Here is a 21,308-nt window from a genome sequence, read left to right on the forward strand (position 1 = left end):
CTGGGTGTGTACATATTGATTTACTGGACCGCACACACTACATGCTATATAACACAATAGGCTTCTAAAGCTTTTCAAAAGTAGTACAAACTTTGCCTTTATTCATATACAGATATACAAGTACATTTTAGAATGCTTATAATATTTAAATATCATTATATTCTTTTTTTATTTCATTACAAGCAGAGCAAACAAGAACATTTCAGTAAATAAATTAGCAAATTTGTATTAATAAGAAAAAACTTAAAATATACATGTTTAATGAACTAATGATATGACTGACAAATATCATAGAATTTAGACGATCGTATATTTTTAGTGTACGTTTTTAGTACCTTTGATTGCTAACATGAGTTGCGTCGTGTGTAAAAGTTAGATATTCGTATCACGTTCGCGAACCTGACGAGTAAAGTGGTTTATCTAAAGGTACAGGTCAAGCGCGTCATAAAAATTTTCCGTTGGCTAAAAAGTGGAGTAGGGCGGGAGGAGGAGGAGGAGGAGGGTGAGGGTGAGCGTATGTTTTCCTCCGTAATTCACAAAATGTGACGATTCAAGTTCGCACAAACTGCCTAGGGATTAGCTCGAGTCGCGTCGCAATTGAGTGAAGAATCGAGAAGTAAATTGACATTTTGTCAGAAAGTGTATCATGGTCTTGACAGCAATTAGCTCAGCCGTCGCGAAGCTGTTAAAAGATCTGAGGCCATAGATAATCAAATGAGCGGGCGCGATAATGGTGCAAAGACGGTACACGATCTCATGGAAGTTTGAGATAATTGAAGAAAACTGCGAAGTTCTCGAGGGAGACTGCTATCACCGATCGTAACGCGTTTCCGCCGCGTGTCGCGAAATTGGTAACAGTTGGCTGGAATATGTGTTTTTCACAGTACTCTCAGTTTACATCTATGTATCGTAATTAAGATCCCTTTCGCCATACTCATGTTGCAATGAGACTGCAGTAAAATACAATAGATATTCATGTAACTTTTTGCGAGTTTTATAATACACACGAATTTATAAAGATTTGTCTATATCAAAGAGTATCGCTATATGCGAGACGACGTGTTGGCCTGCATTAAACTTTCATTTTCCACAGGCATCGAGCAACAATGTGAGGAAGAGGGCTCTTTGTAAGATCGTTCGCTCAACAAAGGCAACAGAGAACACAATGGACCCTCTAAGTTCTGTGAGATACGTTAGAAGGGCGGCTCCAAGTACGGGAGGACCACCTTCGACGGGATGTTTGTCACACAAGCGTGTGTCGTAAATGTTGATAAAGTTCGATACAGAAAAGATCGAGCTTACCCTTATTATGTTAACAGCATTGTATATGTTAGTTTCCTCCAAGAAAATTTTATATAAGTTTCCTTAATACAATTTTATATAATAATATTAATTTTCTCTGTCAGTATTTTATCTCTTCAATTATTCCACAACTTTCACAACTGTTTTTCACAAAGCCAGCGAGTTTCAATAGATTATTAAAATGTTTCTAAAATTTATTACTGCGTTTTCCTTCCATTTTCATCGTTGAATCCAATGTTTTAATATAGAATTTCCTGCCCTTCAAAACTTTTCTCTAAATAATAAAAATATTGTAAAAATACGCAAATCTGCGCGTAGTATTTTTCAAGGGAACGATTATTTGGAGATTCATGAATACAGTTCTTGGAGCAGAAAATAAATCTCGATGTGTTTCCACCAATATTTTTTAACAATTTTTGAAAAAATATATTTTATGGTAGATATAAACGTGCAGCGTGTTCTAAACCGGAGATCAATTTCCAGCCCTTTATCAACAACGAACTCAAAACGGAGATCGCGCGACAGTATCATTTTTTGGAGGTGAATACCGCCATAATCCGTGAAAGTGGATTTTTCGTGAAGGAAATTCGATCGCGGTGGATTCTAAAACGCTCGAGTAACCTATGATGGCGGCGGTCGCGCGCTGTGTAAACTCGGAACAGAAATACGACAGCTAAAGGGACGACACCCTGTGCTGAGTCATGGCCACTGCGAACTACCGGAGTCCCAGATCGGAGCACCAGCTCAGCAAACCGTCGTGAGTCGAAGCGCCTGATTCTAAACTATCGACTTTTACGGGAGCTGTATCTAAGATGAATCTCAGTCTACCGAAGACTGATTGAAACACGAGAGAAACCACGATCATAACATTCTCAACTGCATATTGCGTGAAACGGTATTATTGGAAGAACGATCGTTCAATTTTTCTAGAAACTTTACCGCTTTATCGTATTGAAAATATCGTAAAATATATCGACTATCGTAGTAATTACAGAAATAAAGAGGGAAAAGTAATGTAAATTGCATGGCATGCATTACGGGGTATTACTAAGAGGAAATTTTACATTCTATACTATTGCATGAATTTAACTTTGTCTCTCTCTCTCTCTTTCTCTCACCTTTTTTTCCTCTTTTCGCAATTCGTGTTCAAATAAATTTGTAAAAACATCGAATCCATTTACCAGGTAGCTTTAACAAAAATAAGCTTGACACATTGCCGCTTGCGTATAAAACGGGAAATATAATAATAATAATGGCCGTAAATTTACAGAGTGTTTGCTGTTCTCACATTCTAAGTGGCTGTAATATTTAGTAATTATTCTTTCCCCAGTGAGACAGTAAATGATGCTTCGTTATCGGTTTTCCAAGCAGCGCGCCGAGAAAAGATGAATCCTCTACGGAGGTCAAAGGAGCGCCTTGTCATTCCACGGCCATTAATAAATCATGGTACGAAGTCTCCCAACGTTTTCCCAACGCGCGCTGTCGAAAGGTATAGAGTAAAGGGAAAACGACTCCGGAAGAGGACCCGTACGCTAAGGGTGATATAAAAAAAAGAAGCATGCACCGAGCGATCGAACCGAAAGATATCTATTCGCATACATGTTTTCCATCGATATCGCAACGAAAATACGAGCGCGCTTTGTTACACACGATTTACATGTTCACCGTACGCGTTCGTCAAGCGACAGAAAATGTTTTTGATTTTATCCATAACGGACGTTGTGCAATGCCATCACAGAAGAAGTATCGCTTTTTTTTTATATGTGTGTTTTTAACAAATCCGATTTTTTTTATTGATAATAAATCATTTATACACTCTCAAATGTATTTATAGTTTGCGCGTGCAACGCACATTTCGGTTTGATAAATATTTTTTATTTAAGCGCTCATATATACATATTAAATCATCGGCCTGTCATTTTTCATTTTTGAAATAGAATTCGATATAAACGCATCAATCATTCGTGATAATGATGCCCGTCTAAAATAACGAGCTATTTATCAGAGATTAATGTCAAAAGCATGAATTAATTCAGAATACCGTGTAAGTCAACGTGTCCGCAGTAATACGAAATATTTCGATTGATATGAATAACGCACGATAACAATGAATGAGATAAATATCGGGTAGGTTAATTAGACTCGGTATCGAAAGATCTCTCTTTTTGTTTCTTGAACGATTACTTTATGGAATAAGCTACGTATCGAAGTATTTTCTTACCTACACATAATGTAACACTATTGCTTACAAATATTTATCACGTATGTTTTTTTTTATACACGCGATATAATATTATTGTTATCTTTTATTAGCATGCTTGTAAAGTAAAATTAATTATACGTTTTAAACTGTCAGTCCTCCATTTACATTCACACTTCTGTGACTAAAATCTAAATGTGCATAGCAATCTACGGTAATATATGCGAAAAATATGCATTATAATTTCAATGATCACTAATCAGTGCCACGTAAATACGGTCACATTCGCTCAAGTAATATCATAATCCTAAATATTGTAATAACCGTGGAGATTGCTGCAATATATCCGCTTCTTTTCACGTGAAGTTCGTTGTACCGCACTAATTATTTTGGACTTTAGGACGCAGGACGCAAAACGAAATATATATATTTGTTGAAAATTCACGGTGAATCGAATGGCGAGCAATTAATCCGGGTAGCGAAAACTGTTGGATGACAGCTCGGATGTCAACGAAAGTAAATGGCACGTTCCAGCCCATCGTTACGCCATTGTAGTACTGTCAATATAGATACATGTAGAGCCGAAAAGCGGATCAGGTGCGTAAAAATATTTTTGCGGCGTTTTAAAATGGATGTTATTCCAGGATGCGCACTTGCTGGAACAATCGGAACTGTATTTTTACTGTATTTCTTTTGCGGCATGATCCCGCGTGAACGAAGATACGATTTTTTTTTTTTTTAATGGAATTGGGCAACAAGTGGCGAGAACGAAAGTCACCGGATGGGATCATATTGAAATGCCAACTGACACGAGAGCTATACATATACTCCACGTTGGGAAAAAAAACCTGCGTAATCGTTCCGCCATCTGTACCATTATACTTATTGTTGGAGAAAAGCTCTTTCGATATAATCGACTTTTTTTGCTGAATGACGTGAGATTCTATATTGACAGATTTAACGCGCATTCATCATTCCGGCCAGTGACACGCAACTCTCCGCGATAATGGCTCCTCACTTGAAATATTCGAAAGCTGGCTCGTCCCAAATAGATTTTCTGCGGATAAAGGCGATCAAGCGGCGCACCTTTCGTATTTCGTCTGAAAATAGCTTCGGTCGCGTTTGTATAAGCTATAGCCAGGGTAATGTTATCGATTACGAAAGCACAATGCAATTTGAGGTATTACTCGCGAAAGCTGCGCTTTTATTGGCAACCGACACGAAGCGACGTAGAGCGAGTAACCCAAAAAACCACAAATGAACATGTACAGATGTTATATCGTATCGTAATAAAATTTTCAAATAATGAAAAAATAAATTTTTCACAATTTTATTATATAATAAAAATCGTAAGAGAGTTATGATACCTATACTTACATCGTAACATGAAAAAGTCCAGTGATTTTATTAGTGATAATATTTTAGAACCAAGTTATGGAATATTTTTTAAATAATTAAACGTCTCTGTGTGTGAGTAAATTTATTTGTATAAACAATATTGGTAATGCAATTGTGACACACATGAAGCCGTACGGATCGCCATAAACCGCGAATGTAATCAGAGTTATAGATAAATCCGCTTTGCCGGCGACAATAAATTTCCGAAATCCACCTACGGCCATATTGCGCGGATTCTGCGGTAAGATATAGCGAAACGCGCGTAGGGGAAATTTGGCCTGGGGACGTACCCACTAATCCTTCCGTGGTAATCGACGATTTCCGTCCCTAAATTGTCCCACTGCCGTGGAACTGCATAGTTAAGGGGTTCCCTACGAAATTAACTTTAGATCGCGGACCGTACCAAGCCGTCGGCGCTTTTGTTCTTCGACAGCAGCGGTAGCAGGGAAATAATTGTTTCGATTATATCAACAAATTGCTGGTTCTTTCGAACGGAAGAACACATTGTTACAGGCCCGTGCTGAAACTGTAGGTATATTCGCAAAACTGGTATTATTCATCGGATCTCTGCGCATTGTCTCGGAAATAAAAATGAAATATTCAATTGTACCTTAAAGGATTATATGCTAGATAAAAGAATGTTTTTTTTTTTTAAACAAATTTTCAACGTTTACTTATATCTAAATGTTTGAATGTAGTCGCGGCAACCTTAATAAGCAATTTTGACGCAAGAGCACGTCTTACTGCACTACTGATACTGGGTTTATCAATTGGAATTATTTTATTGGACTGCAGATATGCCATGACCTCCTTGTCAATCTCACTGTTCCTCTGGCTCTTTCCGGTCTTCTAGAACGGTCATGCAGAATTTCATAGAACGCGCCAGCTGTTCTTCCAGGGCTGCATTTCGCACGTATCTGTTGAGCTTCGACAGGACGCATGTCATCTTCTTCAGTTCTTCGGCCTCTCGGTTCCGTTGTTTAATACGCTCGTCGTCCTTCTTATTAACTTGCGGGATGAAATCTTGCATTATGACAGCTTTCGCGGCCAGCTCGTCGCGCAACAAATTAGCCGCGGCAACCTTAATAGGCAACTTTGACGCAGGAGCACGTCTCACTGCACCACTGGTACTGGGTTTATCAATTGGAATTATTTTATTGGACTGCAGATATACCATGACGTCCTTGTCAATCCTATAGTTTGAAGTAGGAACTATTTCTTTGTCTATTCTAGTACAGTTTGACATGCTGCTTCTATGGTATGACGGTGTCATCGTCTTAGGTATATCAGCGACAGATGAATGACTCTTGTTGTTGCGTATTAGTATTTCCGACTGCTTTTCTGAGTCAATTACTTCTATGGATTTACGCCTTGGTGTGTATTCCGTACGTTTATCGAATACCCGTACTTTATTTTCTGGAAGCAGTTTTTGCAACATTTCTTCATACTGATATTTCTCCTTCAGTTGATTAGTTTTGGATAATGTCCCAGACTTGTGACAGGTGTCCGGCATCCTGTGTTTGGAATGGCAAATAAACTCCTGAGGCGATTTACTGTGATGCAGAGGAGAACAGGTAGACTTACAACTGGAATACATAACTTCGCGTATATCGTAATGTTGCGGCTGTTTTTTATGAGTACCGTTCAACTGTGCGCACGATTTTATCGGCGAGCATTTCTGCTCGCCGAGAAACGTGATATCGTCATCGTCGCTATCATCAACGGTTAAATAACGCGGCTCCCTTGTATGTGCCATGTTACAATTGGATTTAAATTTCTTGGGTGTTATATATTCTCCTTCAAAGTTGCGGTCCTCGGAAGCTTTCCGTTTCTTATAACCTTCATCCGCCCATCCTAAGATTCTCTTCAGAAAATTAAAGTTCATGGTCATTTTTAATATATATATATAGATCCTGATTATATTATTGTCCATTCAATATATGTTATTAGTGTAGCTCAATCTAAAAAAAACAAAAAATAAGAAATTCTATAATGTATAAATGTTGCCCTTAATATAATTTTTATATATCTTATACTTATACATATAAATATTACAAAGACAAAAACCATGCAATGAAACTTTATAGCAAACTATAGATGCCAAGGGGGCTATATATCCCATGTATAATACTAATGATATGCTCATCCAATTCCAAATTTTATTTATCTTGTATAAGACTTAGATACAGAGTGAGATATCATATAACCTTAAATTTATCTGAAGTCGAAAATTATAAAACTGCATTTAGTAATAAATATAAGAACAATCTTCAATGCTTTTTTACATTCTTTTACAAAACAGGATTACTTACATCGGGCTTTTACATCAGGAAATTAGACAAAAGGATGTATAACCAAATGCCGATCTATATCTCGTTCGATCTCTAACAAAGCCACCGAGTCTGTGAGAACTGATAATGATAAGAATTCAACCTAAAAGAAAAGACCATCGTTATCATTTGTACCTCACAAAATTATCATCAATTAAAGTAATTTAGTCGCCTGTACTATTCTGCGCTAATGTACAATAAAAGGTCTGTTTGTTTTATTTGAATGTACACTCTCTGTACTTAAAATCTCTCAGTACACTCTCTGTATACTTAACCCTAGACAGACTCACTTATTTTTCTCATACGTGAATGACTCACTGCACTGGGGTAATACGTTACCCCAAACTTGTACCGCGTGCATAATATTTTCAGAATGTTCTTAGAAAACTTTATAATAGATAATTTTGTTTGTTGTTTAATAGGGAAGACGATAGTAGTCAATTTGCGGTAGTAAAAAAAAAAAACAGTAAAAAAATTTCGAAAAACAAAACAAAGAACCAAAAATTTGGCTGAAATGATGCGAATTTGAATTTCGCGTGGGGTAACGTATTACCCCAGTGAGTCTGTCTAGGGTTAAAATGAAATGGGTATGTTTGAAGTTTAGCAAAAGTGAGAAGGAAAGTTCTAGTATAGCCCATGCATCAATAAAAAAGCTAAAGATTACTTGTGATTGAAATAAAAGACACATATAATTTAACATCAGACAAAAAAAAGAAAAAAATACAGAAAATTCAGCTATGAAAAACAAACCTAAAGACTACTTATATGATTATGATCAAAATGAATATGTATAGATATAATTTAGTAGCAGACACAGAAAAATAAAAAAGATAGAAAATACAGAAAATTATCTCTCAGCTACAGAAAACAAACTTCAAGATTATTTATGATTGAAATAAAAGACATGTAAGTAATTTAGTGTCAAACAGAAAAAGAGAAAGGATAAGAAAATACATGAAATTTAGTTACAAAAAACAAAACTTATACATAAAATTGTTTAATTATAAAAACACAACGGAGACGCAGATACATATATATATCTTCACCGGAAAAGATACCCGATGTCAAAAGCAATTTTTGGCGGAATATACATTGGATATCTCAGCCAGGACACTCTGTGTCGCACTTTCGCGCCCCGATGCCTTTTTTCACACGTAAAAACGTCTGTAGATCAGGTCAGTGCGGAATAGCGCGGACGTGCGAATTCATTATGAATAAAGAAATCTCGATTATGCAAATGTATGCGCAACCACGTGACGTGAGTGAGGTTAACTTCATCGCGCGCGCGGCGTGCGACGCACGGACGTGTTCCGGTCGATGCTTACTCGAAGGCAGCTCTGCGCCGAATTCGCCGTACGCCGTACGTGTCGAAGCGGGGCCTGGCCCGGGCGACGCCTTCTCATCCGGCCTCTCAGACGCGCAATTTGTCGTTCATGGAACATTTAATTTGGCAAACGTCGCGAACATACGACGTACTTACCTTTTGCGTAGTGCCGGTAGTGCGTAGTCAGCGTAGTGCGTAGTGCGTATCGCGCTCTCGGCTACCATACTACATACTACCATCATACTTTACGCGGAGCAGGTTGGCCACTCCCGCCCGCGAATTTATTCGACTCAAAGCGCCTTCTCTGCTTCTCTCTTCGATCTCCTTTTTTTGCCGCATATGATACACGTTTGATTGGTTTCGGAACGAGCAAAAAGGAGGGAAAAGCCGAATCTCGGATAAGATAAATTATTCAGACGCTTTTTGTAAAAATAGTAAATTAATAATATAAATCTTCGACCTTTTTGTAAAAACAAATTTTCGTAAAAAAAAAAATTATAGATACGGTCGATCGAGCTTTTAATTTCAAATTATTGAAATTAGAGAGATTTAGGGCGCAACACGTACATATAATGTTATATGAAATTTATTATTATTAGATATATTTATAACGTTTTCGATTCAACCCAGCCAATCAAAAACGCTATTAAAATCGTCTTAAATATGATCTTGAGATGTTATATCAGATTCTCTGGCTTGATAGAATTTTAAGATAAAGTACACTTGACATCCGGCGCTTGACGATCCCAAGCAAGTTTTAGGTGATCTTAACTTTATAAATGCCTATAACTAATTATTATAGTCTCGACATTTTGGTGTTGGACTTTTCGTCTCAAAATGATCTCAGAAATCTGCCCTTGAGCACAGTTCAACCAGTTACGATTAGTAGCCCGCTAGTATTGTTCGTTCGCTCGATTTCGTATCCGCGTGAAGTCGGTGAAGTTAGTCGCATGTCGCGTTGCGCACAAGCACTATACGCAACCTCTACTTCAGCTTCAAGGAGCAGTGGGTGCTGCAAGATCGCAAGGTCTCACAAGAGTAACAATTACAATTAACTTTAATTATGTGTTTATAAAGGCTGAGATTTCTTTGAGAACACACCGGTGTCTTCGACACTTCGATTATGCTACAAATTTTGTTTAAATAAAAGCCGTACTGCCGAAACACTGTGATTTATCATATTTAAAACTCCTGTTAGGTTGATTTTTTTTTTATTCATCTCGGTACTCCTTATTGCAGCTTGCGAAGAACTTTGTAGGTACTCCGAGAGAAATATATAAATAGATATTCTATACTAATATATACTCGAGAAACAAGATTCAATCTAATAAGTGATAATAAGCAAGGATTTATTGCTGTACATGTTGGTATGTAATTTAGGTATTTAGGCATGACTTGTAATTAATACATATTTGTATCTAAGCTGTCGTAACATTTCGTTATTTTTTTTGTTACATGTACGTATCAGATTCTATACATATATTTCATATGCACTTACGGTTTTCCCTCAAGATGGATCGAACACGCACGTTTATCCGTAATGAAACGCCTTGGGCCGATAGGAAATGGCGTCTTGGTAAACACTAATAAGCACTCGGTTATACACATATACGTGTTACAGTCTACGCGAGACCAATACACCGCCCACACGCACAACACACACAACAAAATAGTTTCCATTTTCGATCGAAATATACGGTATCCAATTTCAATTAGAAGTTTGCTTCGCTCGGTCGAGACGCCGCGGTCGACAAAGTATTTAATCAAAGAATGCAATTCAAGGGGAAGGTAATATCTCTATCGATCTCGGATGATTTTGTTCTGAGAACTACACTAATTGGTAAATAATGAGACTTGAGACGATGTGATATGATAACAGAAATCATTATTCATCGACTGCAAATTTGTATCTATATATTACTAGGCGATATTTAATAAAAATCGACACGTTTTGATTATAAATGATTGAGTTTGAGTTTCGTTTAACTTGTGCAATCGCAACAAATAAAGATTTTAATCGGAAATCCATCATTAAACTAAAAAGCTAATAATGCGAAATAATTATGAGCTAATATTTGCACGCTAAACCTAGCAGAATGTAATTGTCGTTAATTGTACCGACGATTTATTATTGCGCATTTGAAATATGTGCTCCAGTTTCTTTTTGTTAAATTGTCATGTACAGTCAAAATTTCATTTATATAATATTTGGCCTGTATAACTCTAAAATTCAATTTACGGTAATTATACATAAATTAACATGTATGAACTGTGTGCGAAAATTATTAATTTCTCTTCGATTATATTGTAGAGCGTTCTTCCATCACGCATATATATACATATATTACGTAGTAATTTAAATATTTGATTACTATTTATCGTTGCAACTCATTCAACAGAAACGACGAAAAACCGAGCACATAAACGAATCGCGATTCAAGGATACTCATCTAAAGCAATCAAGTTGGATGTTGACTTTACGTTAAAAATTCTTCGAAAATCTTTCTTCGACGTTAAAATTGACTCATTCAACTCTATTTGCTCGACAAAAATCTTTAAAAAAACCAGATAAATCTGTAAAATTGCCCTTCTCTTTCTTTGTGCAATCCTGCAATTTTATTGTATTCGATTGAATCATTAATAGTCCATACTCATACGGGAATTTAATGAACAGTGATATTTCTCCCGCGATATTCTAGATTATAAATAAAATACTTTATTTATTTTCTTGTATAATATAATTATCTTATTACAATTTTTTAATTTCAAATTAGTAACGCGTTATACATACTTATATATAGTACTTGTAAATGTGAAGAAGTCATGATTTCAAACACTAATATAGTAATTATGTTAAACTAAAGTAAAGCAATTAATGTTTGTTTAAAGATTAGATTTAGTTAGTTTAGTTAACCTAATTAAAATATACAAAGCGTAGAGTTTGTAGCACAGTGCGGTGCCTCGATGATGCCAGTAGTTTACGTTTAAAGCATTGGTGCACGATTCACGCAATGCCGAGTTTACCTTTAACAATGTGTAAATTTCGTAGGTAGTTAATGCACGTTACATGCAACGTCACCAAGGTATACGAACACAATGGCCGTGCCTCTCGTTGTATGCTCGATATTACCGCGGTCCATTATACCGCGTCCGACTTCGCCTAGGCAACCGTGGAGGTTGATGAAACCGTAGAGCGACGTGTTACTTTCGTTACCATCAGAAGTGTTTATCTCTTCATCTGGCTTCATCCTAGCCTAGATCAGAGCTTGCGCACCGTGAAAGCTCATCCTAATCGCGATCGCTATACGAGACAAGCGCAATCTCGATTTAATTATCTAGTGGCGTGAAGAAAGCGTCAAGGGTAAAACGAGATCGTTTCATCTCCGGGTCCGTTTCATTTTCGGATTCCTGATTTTTCTCCTTTATTCTGCGGATCGTCAAGTCTTCCCCTCACAAGGGAGATATAGCCGGAAAGCGATACAAAAGAAAAGTCACCTTTCCTTTTCTTTCGGCTCTAAAGTTCCTCCGGTTTAAAGTTCGCTTAATTTCATTTACAGGCGAGTTAGGAAACTCTAAAGTAATCCCACGGATAACGTAACTTTTTTTCATTATTATTTAGTTACTGCAATGCTGTAACGTTATTGTAGCGCAAAAAAATATACCTATAGATCCTGTTTAAAATGTGACATGTTAAAAGCTGGTGCCTTAGAAACGACATTTGGGAAAGGGTCGCAAATTGTTTGTCGGCCGAGAGGAAGTTTGCGTCCGTTAGTTTGCGCGCCCGGGCACCAATAAATGATTTTCCGGCGGGTACTGGTAACCGCAGGAAGGAAAGCGGCGTTGCGCGGAGGACACGTGGCAATTTCGGTGCGACAACCGCACCATTTTCGCCCCTGCGACACCTGTACAAACGGAAGCAGCTTATTCTCCGCGTATATAGAAGTTTGCGGTTTCCGCCGCGCGCACGAGCCCGCTGTTTGCTGGAACAACACGAGTGACGACTATTTAAGGGTACAAAGAGCGGAATCCGATGCATCGCCGGAGTGAATTTTCGTAATACCGGCCCTCTCGACGCTCGCAAAATATTAGTCGAGATTGTTTTCAAACGATTCTCCCGACCCTCTCACGAGGAAGACACTCGTCGCGCGGGAGTAAACACTCGTAACGTCCCGCGAACAAACGTTCCGGAAACGGCGCAAGACAAAGGGCCGCGTTGTGCAAACATTCTTGTCCGTTTTCTTCTTCAACTCGGGACGCTATCTACTCGTAAGTCAAAGAAAGATATAGACATTTTCCGAATGACGGTAGTAAATCGAAAAAAAGCTTCTCTAGTTGTATTATCAATAACGCGAATAGTAGCGGCAAACAAGAGCTTAATATACAATTAAAAAAGTTATTACAGAAATCAGAGCTTGTAAATCTAAAAATAAAATTAATAATCCAGAAATTAAAGTACTTTTGTTTTACTCTTTTTTTATATTATGCTAATTCGCGTTTCTAATTAAAATAATTTGGATAACCGTATTCGCGCGTTGCATTTAGAATATGAATTAATAAAATGTAATCAGAGTTTATGTCAATCAATATGCAATCCTATTTATAAAAAATCAAAATATGTAGCTCTTGAAATATTGACACAAATATTTGTCAAATAAAAAAAAGTATCATTAACTTATACAATGTAATAAAATTATACATGCAAAATATCCTGAGTAAGACATAAAAGATAAAAGTAAGACACAAAAGATAAAAGAAATGGTCAGTAACTTGCTCATCATAAAAAATGAATTATTATTGTTGACAGCGTAAGATGCGATATTAATCTAAAATAATTCGGCATTGCGTATATAACACCATTAAGGCGATTAAGAAGTTTACGCTCGAAAGTTCCCAAAATACGCTCAAGCAGATCCTTTGTAGCTCGAGAAAATTATGGTCGCAATCTAAAATTCTTCGCGGCTAATTAGCTAAATTTATTAAATTCCGATTGTTATCGCACGAGAGTGGAAAATGGAGAGTGTCAGGGAGCCGGTATGTAATTTTCATGCATGCGGGGAGACGCGACGAGCGCCGGTTTAATGGACGGCGCAACGTACAACGGCCGTATCCGGTTTCTACGGTACGCAAGAAGATCGAGGGGATAAGGTAGCTCAATAATAAAATAATGGCACTTGCACGCGATCTGGCGAGATATACGCGCTTGTTTTACGTTGCATGCACGAACATATTGTACAGTTCTGCCATTGTGGGGATTATTTTTTTCGATTCGGATACATGTAGATCCTGTTATCGGGTACGATCGCGGTTATTGGACTCCGAGTTCCTTCGACTCAAACGAAAATACTTTCCTCGAGGCCGATAAGAATCTTGATCTTAACTATTATCAGCAACTGGCAGAATATTTTCAGTCATGTGAATGTAATAACGTACGCAAAAGATCGAAATTAAAATTAAAACCTTGTCATAATTATCACGAAAAGATTACGATCAATATATAATCGCATTATCAAATAGGAGGATGACGGTTAGTGCTTTTTGTACGTAAAATAAATTGATTTTTATTGAATATTCAAACCTATATTTTTGAAGAAAACGCAATTAAGTTACCAATAAACACGGATAGATAGGCTATAAAATATATTGGAATAGATCTGGCTTGTTCATTATGAAAATAAAGATAATAATCATTAGTATTTTTTATTAAATAAATTGGTTGAAATATGTTAATTTTTAACAGAAAGATAATATTCTGATCATCTTTTATGTACGTTTGTGACACACATGTCAAAAGAAACGTCTAAATAACGCTTTTTGTTCGAGTTTATATAATTTTTAATCTCGGAAACACAGAAAGAGAGACCAATTTCAGATCCTCGAACACTGTTAAAAAATATTTAGGAAAGCAAAAATACAGTAAATATAACTAAATTAACAATTTTTTCCAACTGAGATAATGTATGTTTATTTCAAAGAGAGAAAGTACGTAACTTGTTCCTCTTTTTACCGCATCTGATATATAAACACCATAAAAAAATATAAGTTAAAATTTTATATTCCAAAAATGTTGGCATTTTGTAGTCGTAATTTTATTCCATTTCTTTTTATCTTGTTTTTTACTAATTAGTTAAATAATAAACTCCAAAATTAAACCTATTATAATCTACTTGACATAAAAAGTAGACGATAAAACATTTAATAAAATTATTAATGTTATATCATCATGTTCTCAATTTAATTTCCTGAAAATCTTGCGTTTATAATTCCTATAGGTATAAAATGTTCAATAACTTAGAGATTATATCAAATCCGAGATTATATATTTGTGTTATAATCTGTCCTAGTCTATATCTCATTCTAAACTGAATTAAGCTTTATAAAATATCTATTAATGAATCTTTATAAAGTAACATATGTTTACCTATCTTTCTACACTCTTTAATTTAATACATACATTTGTATATGTACGTATATTGTGCATACAAGATGTTTGGTTTGGTAATCACCGTGCCACTTCTCATGAGCAAATAGAGTGTATTAAACTGAACAGAGAAAAGTCCTTTACTATTTTGCGCAAGTTTAATAATTAATGAAAATGTAATTAATAAAAATCCGCAAATTAGTACGCGTCAGCGCGAATCGGTGAGAAGAGATAGCCCAGTGTCACGCGACGATTACGTTTGCTACGCGCGCAGCGAGGCATTGGGAGAAATGTGGAATGTGCATCTAGGAAGAATAATAGATAACGCTGAACTGTCTCTTGTCACTGAATCGCGCGGGTGCACGCTTACTTGCAGACCTTTACTAATTAATTTTTCATTAATTATTGAAATAATAATAATAAATAATGAGTTATTATTAACAAAAATCTGCGAATCAGCGTGATGCGTTTGCGCGATTCGGCGAGAAGAGACAGCTCAGCGTTTACGTTGCTACGCGCGTGGCAAAGCATTAGGAGGAGCGCTTTATAAACCAACAACGCAAGCAACAACGGTTATGCACGAATGTTGCCCATGTTTAGCCGTTGTTATTTACGCAGTGCTTCTCCCAATGCCTCGCCATACATGCGCTGGACTACCTCTTCTCGCTGACTCGCGCGAACGCACGCTGATTCGCAGATCTTTATTAATTAATAATTCATTATTTATTATTATATTATATAATATCGCAAAACGGGCGCGTACAGACGCTCAACAAAGACATTTGCTACGGGTGCCTACGGGCGCATATACCTACGCACTTATAACATATATATTAGTAAGTTGGCGTAATCGAAAGATCAAAATCATACTTCCTGTTATGCGTTGCGTGATCACTCAATACCGACGCGAGAAAGAGTTCCAGTTACAGCACTTACTACCGCGGCTGAGTTCCGGCCATACAGAGTGTTCAGCGTTGCCCTACTCCGCACTCAAAGGATTTTAATCACATGCAATGCGCTCTTTATTGTTGCACATTGAGACAGAAGTATAACACGAAAGAAAAGACCAAACATTTATGATCCGCTCGACAAATGTAAATCTCGTAAATTAGCATATAAAATAAAATGTAGACTGAAACCACGCATAAAATTATACTTGCTTCGATAAATAACCATTACATTTACAATCGTTCATTGCGGTAGTTAATTAAACACGCGGATAAATAATAACTAATTGTAAGAAATAATCTGGTTTGGTATCTTTTTATATATTTGCAATCGCAATTTGCGAAAGTTAATTAATCGCGCATTAATTATTCATTAAGAGAATTACCATGTTTGAAGTCTTTGAGTACCTTTCGCAATCACGTTTTAATGGGTAATACGATGATAAACAGAGCGATTTGTGCCATTGACTGCTCTCTTGAGTTTTACTGTGTGAATGACAACGCGATGCGCGATGGCCTTGTGTACCTACATCATAACATGCTGCTATCAAAACAATACCAAAACCGAGCCAGTCGGTTTTGATGTCATCCGTCTCGAAATATTCAATGTACAAAATAGATTCACGCCGAATATATTTTATTTTTCACGCGTTCCAAATTATTATCAAACATTCAATATATTACGGCTTTCCGTATCATAAATTACGTTACAATTTGTTTGTTGCTTCGCACTCTGCGAAAATGCAAAGCAAACACTTAACTCGGTAAAAAATTCGAAACGCACATTGCAGAATACACTCGAAACAATTCCAATAATTATTGCTAATAAATATCGTAATGTAACAGTAATTCGTAATTTTTATTTTCTATCGAAATTCGATTCAAATAAATAATCCGTTTCGATAAATCACCGTGGTATAAATAAGTTTGTGAATCGTTAATCGCGTAGGCTAATTAATAAACCGATATTTAGTAAAAGACTTGTCGCATTTCGAGTGATAGTTCAAGGCTCGCTACGATACAAATGACAACACGGCGGATAACGGTCTACTATACATAGATAACAATTAATGCACGCCATGCAGTCAATCTAGCTTTCAACGAAATATTTAAATAAACGTAAATACTCTAGGTATTTCCTTCATTTCCTCCATTTAAATATCAATATAACACATCTTCCCGTTAGTTGCGCGAATATTTCGATCCAATGATTCATATTATTCCGCGTTATTAATCTCAAAATAATAGACAAATTAAATTTAAATCAAAAGTTCAAAGCACGCGGCGTATATAACCAGTTCCAAACATTGCAACGGAGGTACTTATCATCCATAAATATCGTGCAATTACAATTTATCATTCTCATCCTCTATCGTTCTGATTCTTGCTTTAAATTAGTAGGGGTATTCAAATAAGTTAAAGTTTAACGGTTTGACAGGTTATGTCGGGTTAAAGTCGAGTAAAAAGTTAATTAATTAACTTTGGGCGCGCTACTCTTTAAGGTTATGCAAAATACATGAGTGACACATTAACCTATCACATTAATCTTTGGGTTAAAAGTGTAAAAATTAACTTTTTACCCGACTTTAACCCGACATAACCTGTCAAACCGTTAAACTTTAACTTATTTGAATACCTCTATTATATATGTATATATTTCGCTTAATCTTATTCTTTACACTAAACTTATAAAATCACACAATTTCTCTATTCTCGAAACCTAAACAGTTAGGAAGAGAATAATAAGGTAATTTCTCAATACTTTTCCAATTAAAACGCTGTAACATTCTACATTAATAAAAAAATATAATAAATGTTTAATTTATGTAACATGTCAATATGAGAACTTTTTTCACTTATCGTTGTCAGCACAGAGCTTGCATACTTTAATGAATTATACACTTACATAATTGTCAAACGACAAAACAAGATTCCCTGGTACATAACAAAGACCAGTTCGGAGCGGTCAGTAATTAACGGCAAATGCATTTTTAGGTTTTCATGCGTGCGCCGTTGGTTTCGTAAAGCCGATACATTTCGGCATATTGCTCGTGGCTCTGGTTATTACGATAAATTGAATATACAAAGGCACCTGCTGCTACGCGTCTCGATATATAGCACCAACTCGGTGCAGCTTCATGCATGTGATATGCGAGTAGCTCCACGTTTCTCGTAAACGTAACGTATCCGGCAAAGCTTTCGCCTCGGAACGGCCCTATTAAACATTCCATTCTTCTTTCCCGCACGTCGTCCGCCTTTCTCCTTCTCATTTACCAAAATCTTTTTTTTCTCTTACTCAATAGTCCACGTGATCCGTTTCTCGTTTCACAGTAATTGCGACGATCGTTCGTGAAATAAAGCCGAAACTCAATGAAAAATATATAATTGGCTTTCCCTCACGTCTACATTAGCTCTATCATAAAGTATGCGGATTTAATTTGTGATTGTAACATAAAGTGTGATTGTATATATAGACAAATAATTGTATGAAAAATAGCGTTCAATTATTAAGTGTTCAATTTATTAAGTGTTCAAAATATAGCTTCACCAGACTCGGGTACAATTTGATTAATTACCGCGCATTTTTGTATCAATTAGAGTGAGAAATAGAGTTTCCCAACGGTCATATTATATTTTAGGAATCATTTTTAGTAACATCTTACTGTTCTTTTTACGTTCCATGAGCAATAAAGGAATAAAATGAGAATCACAATCAGTATAATAACAACGTAGAGTTAAGAGTATGAGCATCGCAGACGTTGTAATCACTTTCTAGTCCTAATACTGTTGATTTATTTTTAAAATAAGCACCAATGATCGATATTAGATAATTATACAGTGATACATTTGATATTGAGAAGTTTATAAAATCTAAAAGAAGAAATTCGTGCTTATTTTTATAACTATACATTTATTTGATTAGTCTTGTACATACGCACATCTGGTTCGATCATGTCTCTATATCGTGTCTACAGCATACTCGCTGCAAATTGCGTCTCAGGAAACATTTTAGCCGTGTAATTAAGTAATTAACGATCTTGATGTGCCTGGTGCCGTCTATAGACAACTAGCAACTAGTTTTACGCTCACCAACTCGTGATTTCTAGCATAAGCGGGAGCACTTTAATTGGAAACCTTACGACACATGCCATCCGGTACATCCGCGGGTATCATTAGGAAAGTACTGAAGTCACAAGGTAGGTAGTTGCTGCTACTTCTACATTTCCACGCACTTTCCGACCTTATTACTACCGTTATTGGTTCAATGATTACCTAACATTAGCTTGTTTATTTTCATTTATGTATAAATTGTAAAATTTACACGAAAAAATGTTTCAAAAAAAATGCACATATATTTTTTTATAAAGAAAGTATAAACAGTACTTTAACGTATCAATTCTTTAATATCAACAAAATTTTATCAACAGTGTAATTAAAAATCAAGTCGCAAATATATTTTTATTAAAAACATATATTTCAGAATATTATATTACGTAATTATATTACGAGTTTATTTGAGATTTTAGTGCTAACTTGTCTATTACGCTTTTTAATTTTTAATTTCTTAATAGCTTCTTTACTTCGTAAAATAAATAAGTTTTTACTTGCGCAAGAGATAAATTAAATTACTAAGATTTAATTCAAGGAGATACAAAATACCGTTCCTCTCTTTTAATGCTTTCAATTCTATTCATACAAAAGATTAACAAAGTTATTTCAGATTGTCATTAAGGCTCCTGCTCATTCACTGCAGCCATCTTGGATTGGCGTCAGAAGCGAGAAAAATATATTGAAAATTCTTGCGACGTATCTACATTAAAATAAAATAGTTTTGCAATAAAATAGCGTTTTTGTAATTAATAGAATAGACTTGTAAAATATATACCAAAAACTTTGAGTAATCCAAATATGTCGAATTAAACTGTGTCTAATCAGGGACAAGAAAACAAGCTGTTTAATAACTAAGTATGTTAATTAAAATTAAAAATATTTGCTTTCACATATTAAATTATAACAAAATAGGAGTTTTCGTTATATTTTAACACTAGGACAATTATTTTAAATATAAAAACACTATACTGAAACAAAAACTAACGCTATACGTCACAAGAGTAATTTTGTTTTTTAATTCACTTTTATGCCTTTTAGATTACAATTTTGCCAGGTATATGACATTATATATACTGTCAATGCGGACTTAGCAATCGAGCCAGTATAGGAGCCTTAAAATTGCAATATGTGATTATACTTGTGCGTTAAAAGCAATAAAATGTCTTTAGGATGAATTACCGGATATTATTTATTTATTCTTTGAAATTCTTTAAAACTGGCTTTCGCTGTGCTTTATTCTTTTCATCATTTTCGTTACACGCATGTACCTTTTGCAAAACTTTTTACTTCAACATCGTTCCTTATCTCAATAAAATGTTAGCACGTTAAATATTTAATTTTAAAAATATAGTTCCGTAGCAAATCACAAATTTCAATCGCTTTCAAGTTCGTAAGTTATTTCTATTGAATCTTTCGAGCATCCTAGTTATGCCTGCTTTCTTGATATACTACAAAATGCGCGAGAAAAATTTTTCTGCAGGCACAAATATTCCTGCGATTCAAAGTAAACGGTACAGAAAATAAAATGGCTCGCGGGGTCCTCTACGAAAGAACTTTTTGCCGGGCGTTCTCCCGCTGCTCACATCCTGCTACATGGATTTTGCGATGGATTTTCAGTTCTGGCTCGCGGAGAGTTGGTTCAAAGGTCCCCGCATTTGCTCACCCCATGCAATTCTGTCGCGCTATTTCCTGCGCCATGCCAGAAAGAGAGAAAGAGGAGGGGAGAGGGGGGAAGGAGGGAGAGGGGAAGAGAGAGAGAGAGAGAGAGAGAGAGAGAGAGAGAGAGAGAACCGTTGAACGTTGAGCGACCACTTGTTGCTACATCGATCCGACTCGGTCGCTTGCATTTACCCTTTTGTCTCTCCTTGCGTTATTCTCAAGAGAGAGAAGGAAAGGAAAAGGATAGATGGATGAAGAAAAAGGCGTGAGAAATTAAATGAGAGATTATTAACCTACGCACCCGGGTATCTATATCATTACAACTCGTGATATCTTAAATACTTGGTACTTTTATACGATGATCTACTGATGGTTCCAAATACTGGTGTACCAATATAATACTTAATCATCTAAAAAAGATAAGTTAGATATGGGGAAATTTGTACAATTAAAAAAACTCTTGAATTTATACTTAAATTTATCTACTAAACTCATTTTGTTTAGTATTATCATTACAACGGTAATTTAATCTGTAAAAAAAGTTATATAATATTTACAATTATAGAATTATAACAATATTTAAATAATAGAATAGGAACAGTTTATAGGATTTTAATTT

General features: G+C 35.8%; 1 protein-coding gene across 4 annotated transcripts; it reads right to left on the reverse strand.

Moving 5' to 3' along the window:
• Positions 1–4,982: 4,982 nt before the first annotated feature.
• LOC112454740 lies at positions 4,983–8,774 on the reverse strand. Of its 4 annotated transcripts, none has more exons than XM_025016294.1 (3): positions 8,711–8,774; positions 7,213–7,333; positions 4,983–6,764 (listed from the first exon to the last, which is right to left on the reverse strand). In XM_025016294.1, exon 3 carries the CDS (start codon positions 6,654–6,656, stop codon positions 5,721–5,723), a length of 936 nt encoding a protein of 311 aa, XP_024872062.1. In that variant the 5' UTR covers positions 6,657–6,764; positions 7,213–7,333; positions 8,711–8,774; the 3' UTR covers positions 4,983–5,720. The 4 variants fall into 4 exon arrangements, with proteins under 4 accessions (XP_024872062.1, XP_024872059.1, XP_024872060.1 ...); XM_025016291.1 differs by having other exon boundaries at positions 4,983–6,861; XM_025016292.1 differs by lacking the exon at positions 8,711–8,774 and adding an exon at positions 8,556–8,689 and having other exon boundaries at positions 4,983–6,861.
• Between the last annotated feature and the right edge of the window lie 12,534 nt (positions 8,775–21,308).

Source organism: Temnothorax curvispinosus, unplaced genomic scaffold (assembly GCF_003070985.1).
Source record: "Temnothorax curvispinosus isolate PA1 unplaced genomic scaffold, ASM307098v1 QBEX01005310.1, whole genome shotgun sequence".
Classification (NCBI taxonomy): Eukaryota; Metazoa; Arthropoda; class Insecta; order Hymenoptera; family Formicidae; genus Temnothorax; species Temnothorax curvispinosus.

What these genes read in the sequence shown, in the direction of transcription:
- LOC112454740 (XM_025016291.1), bottom strand. Translation starts at nt 6,833, where the DNA reads ATGGACAATAATATAATCAGGATCTATATATATATATTAAAAATGACC.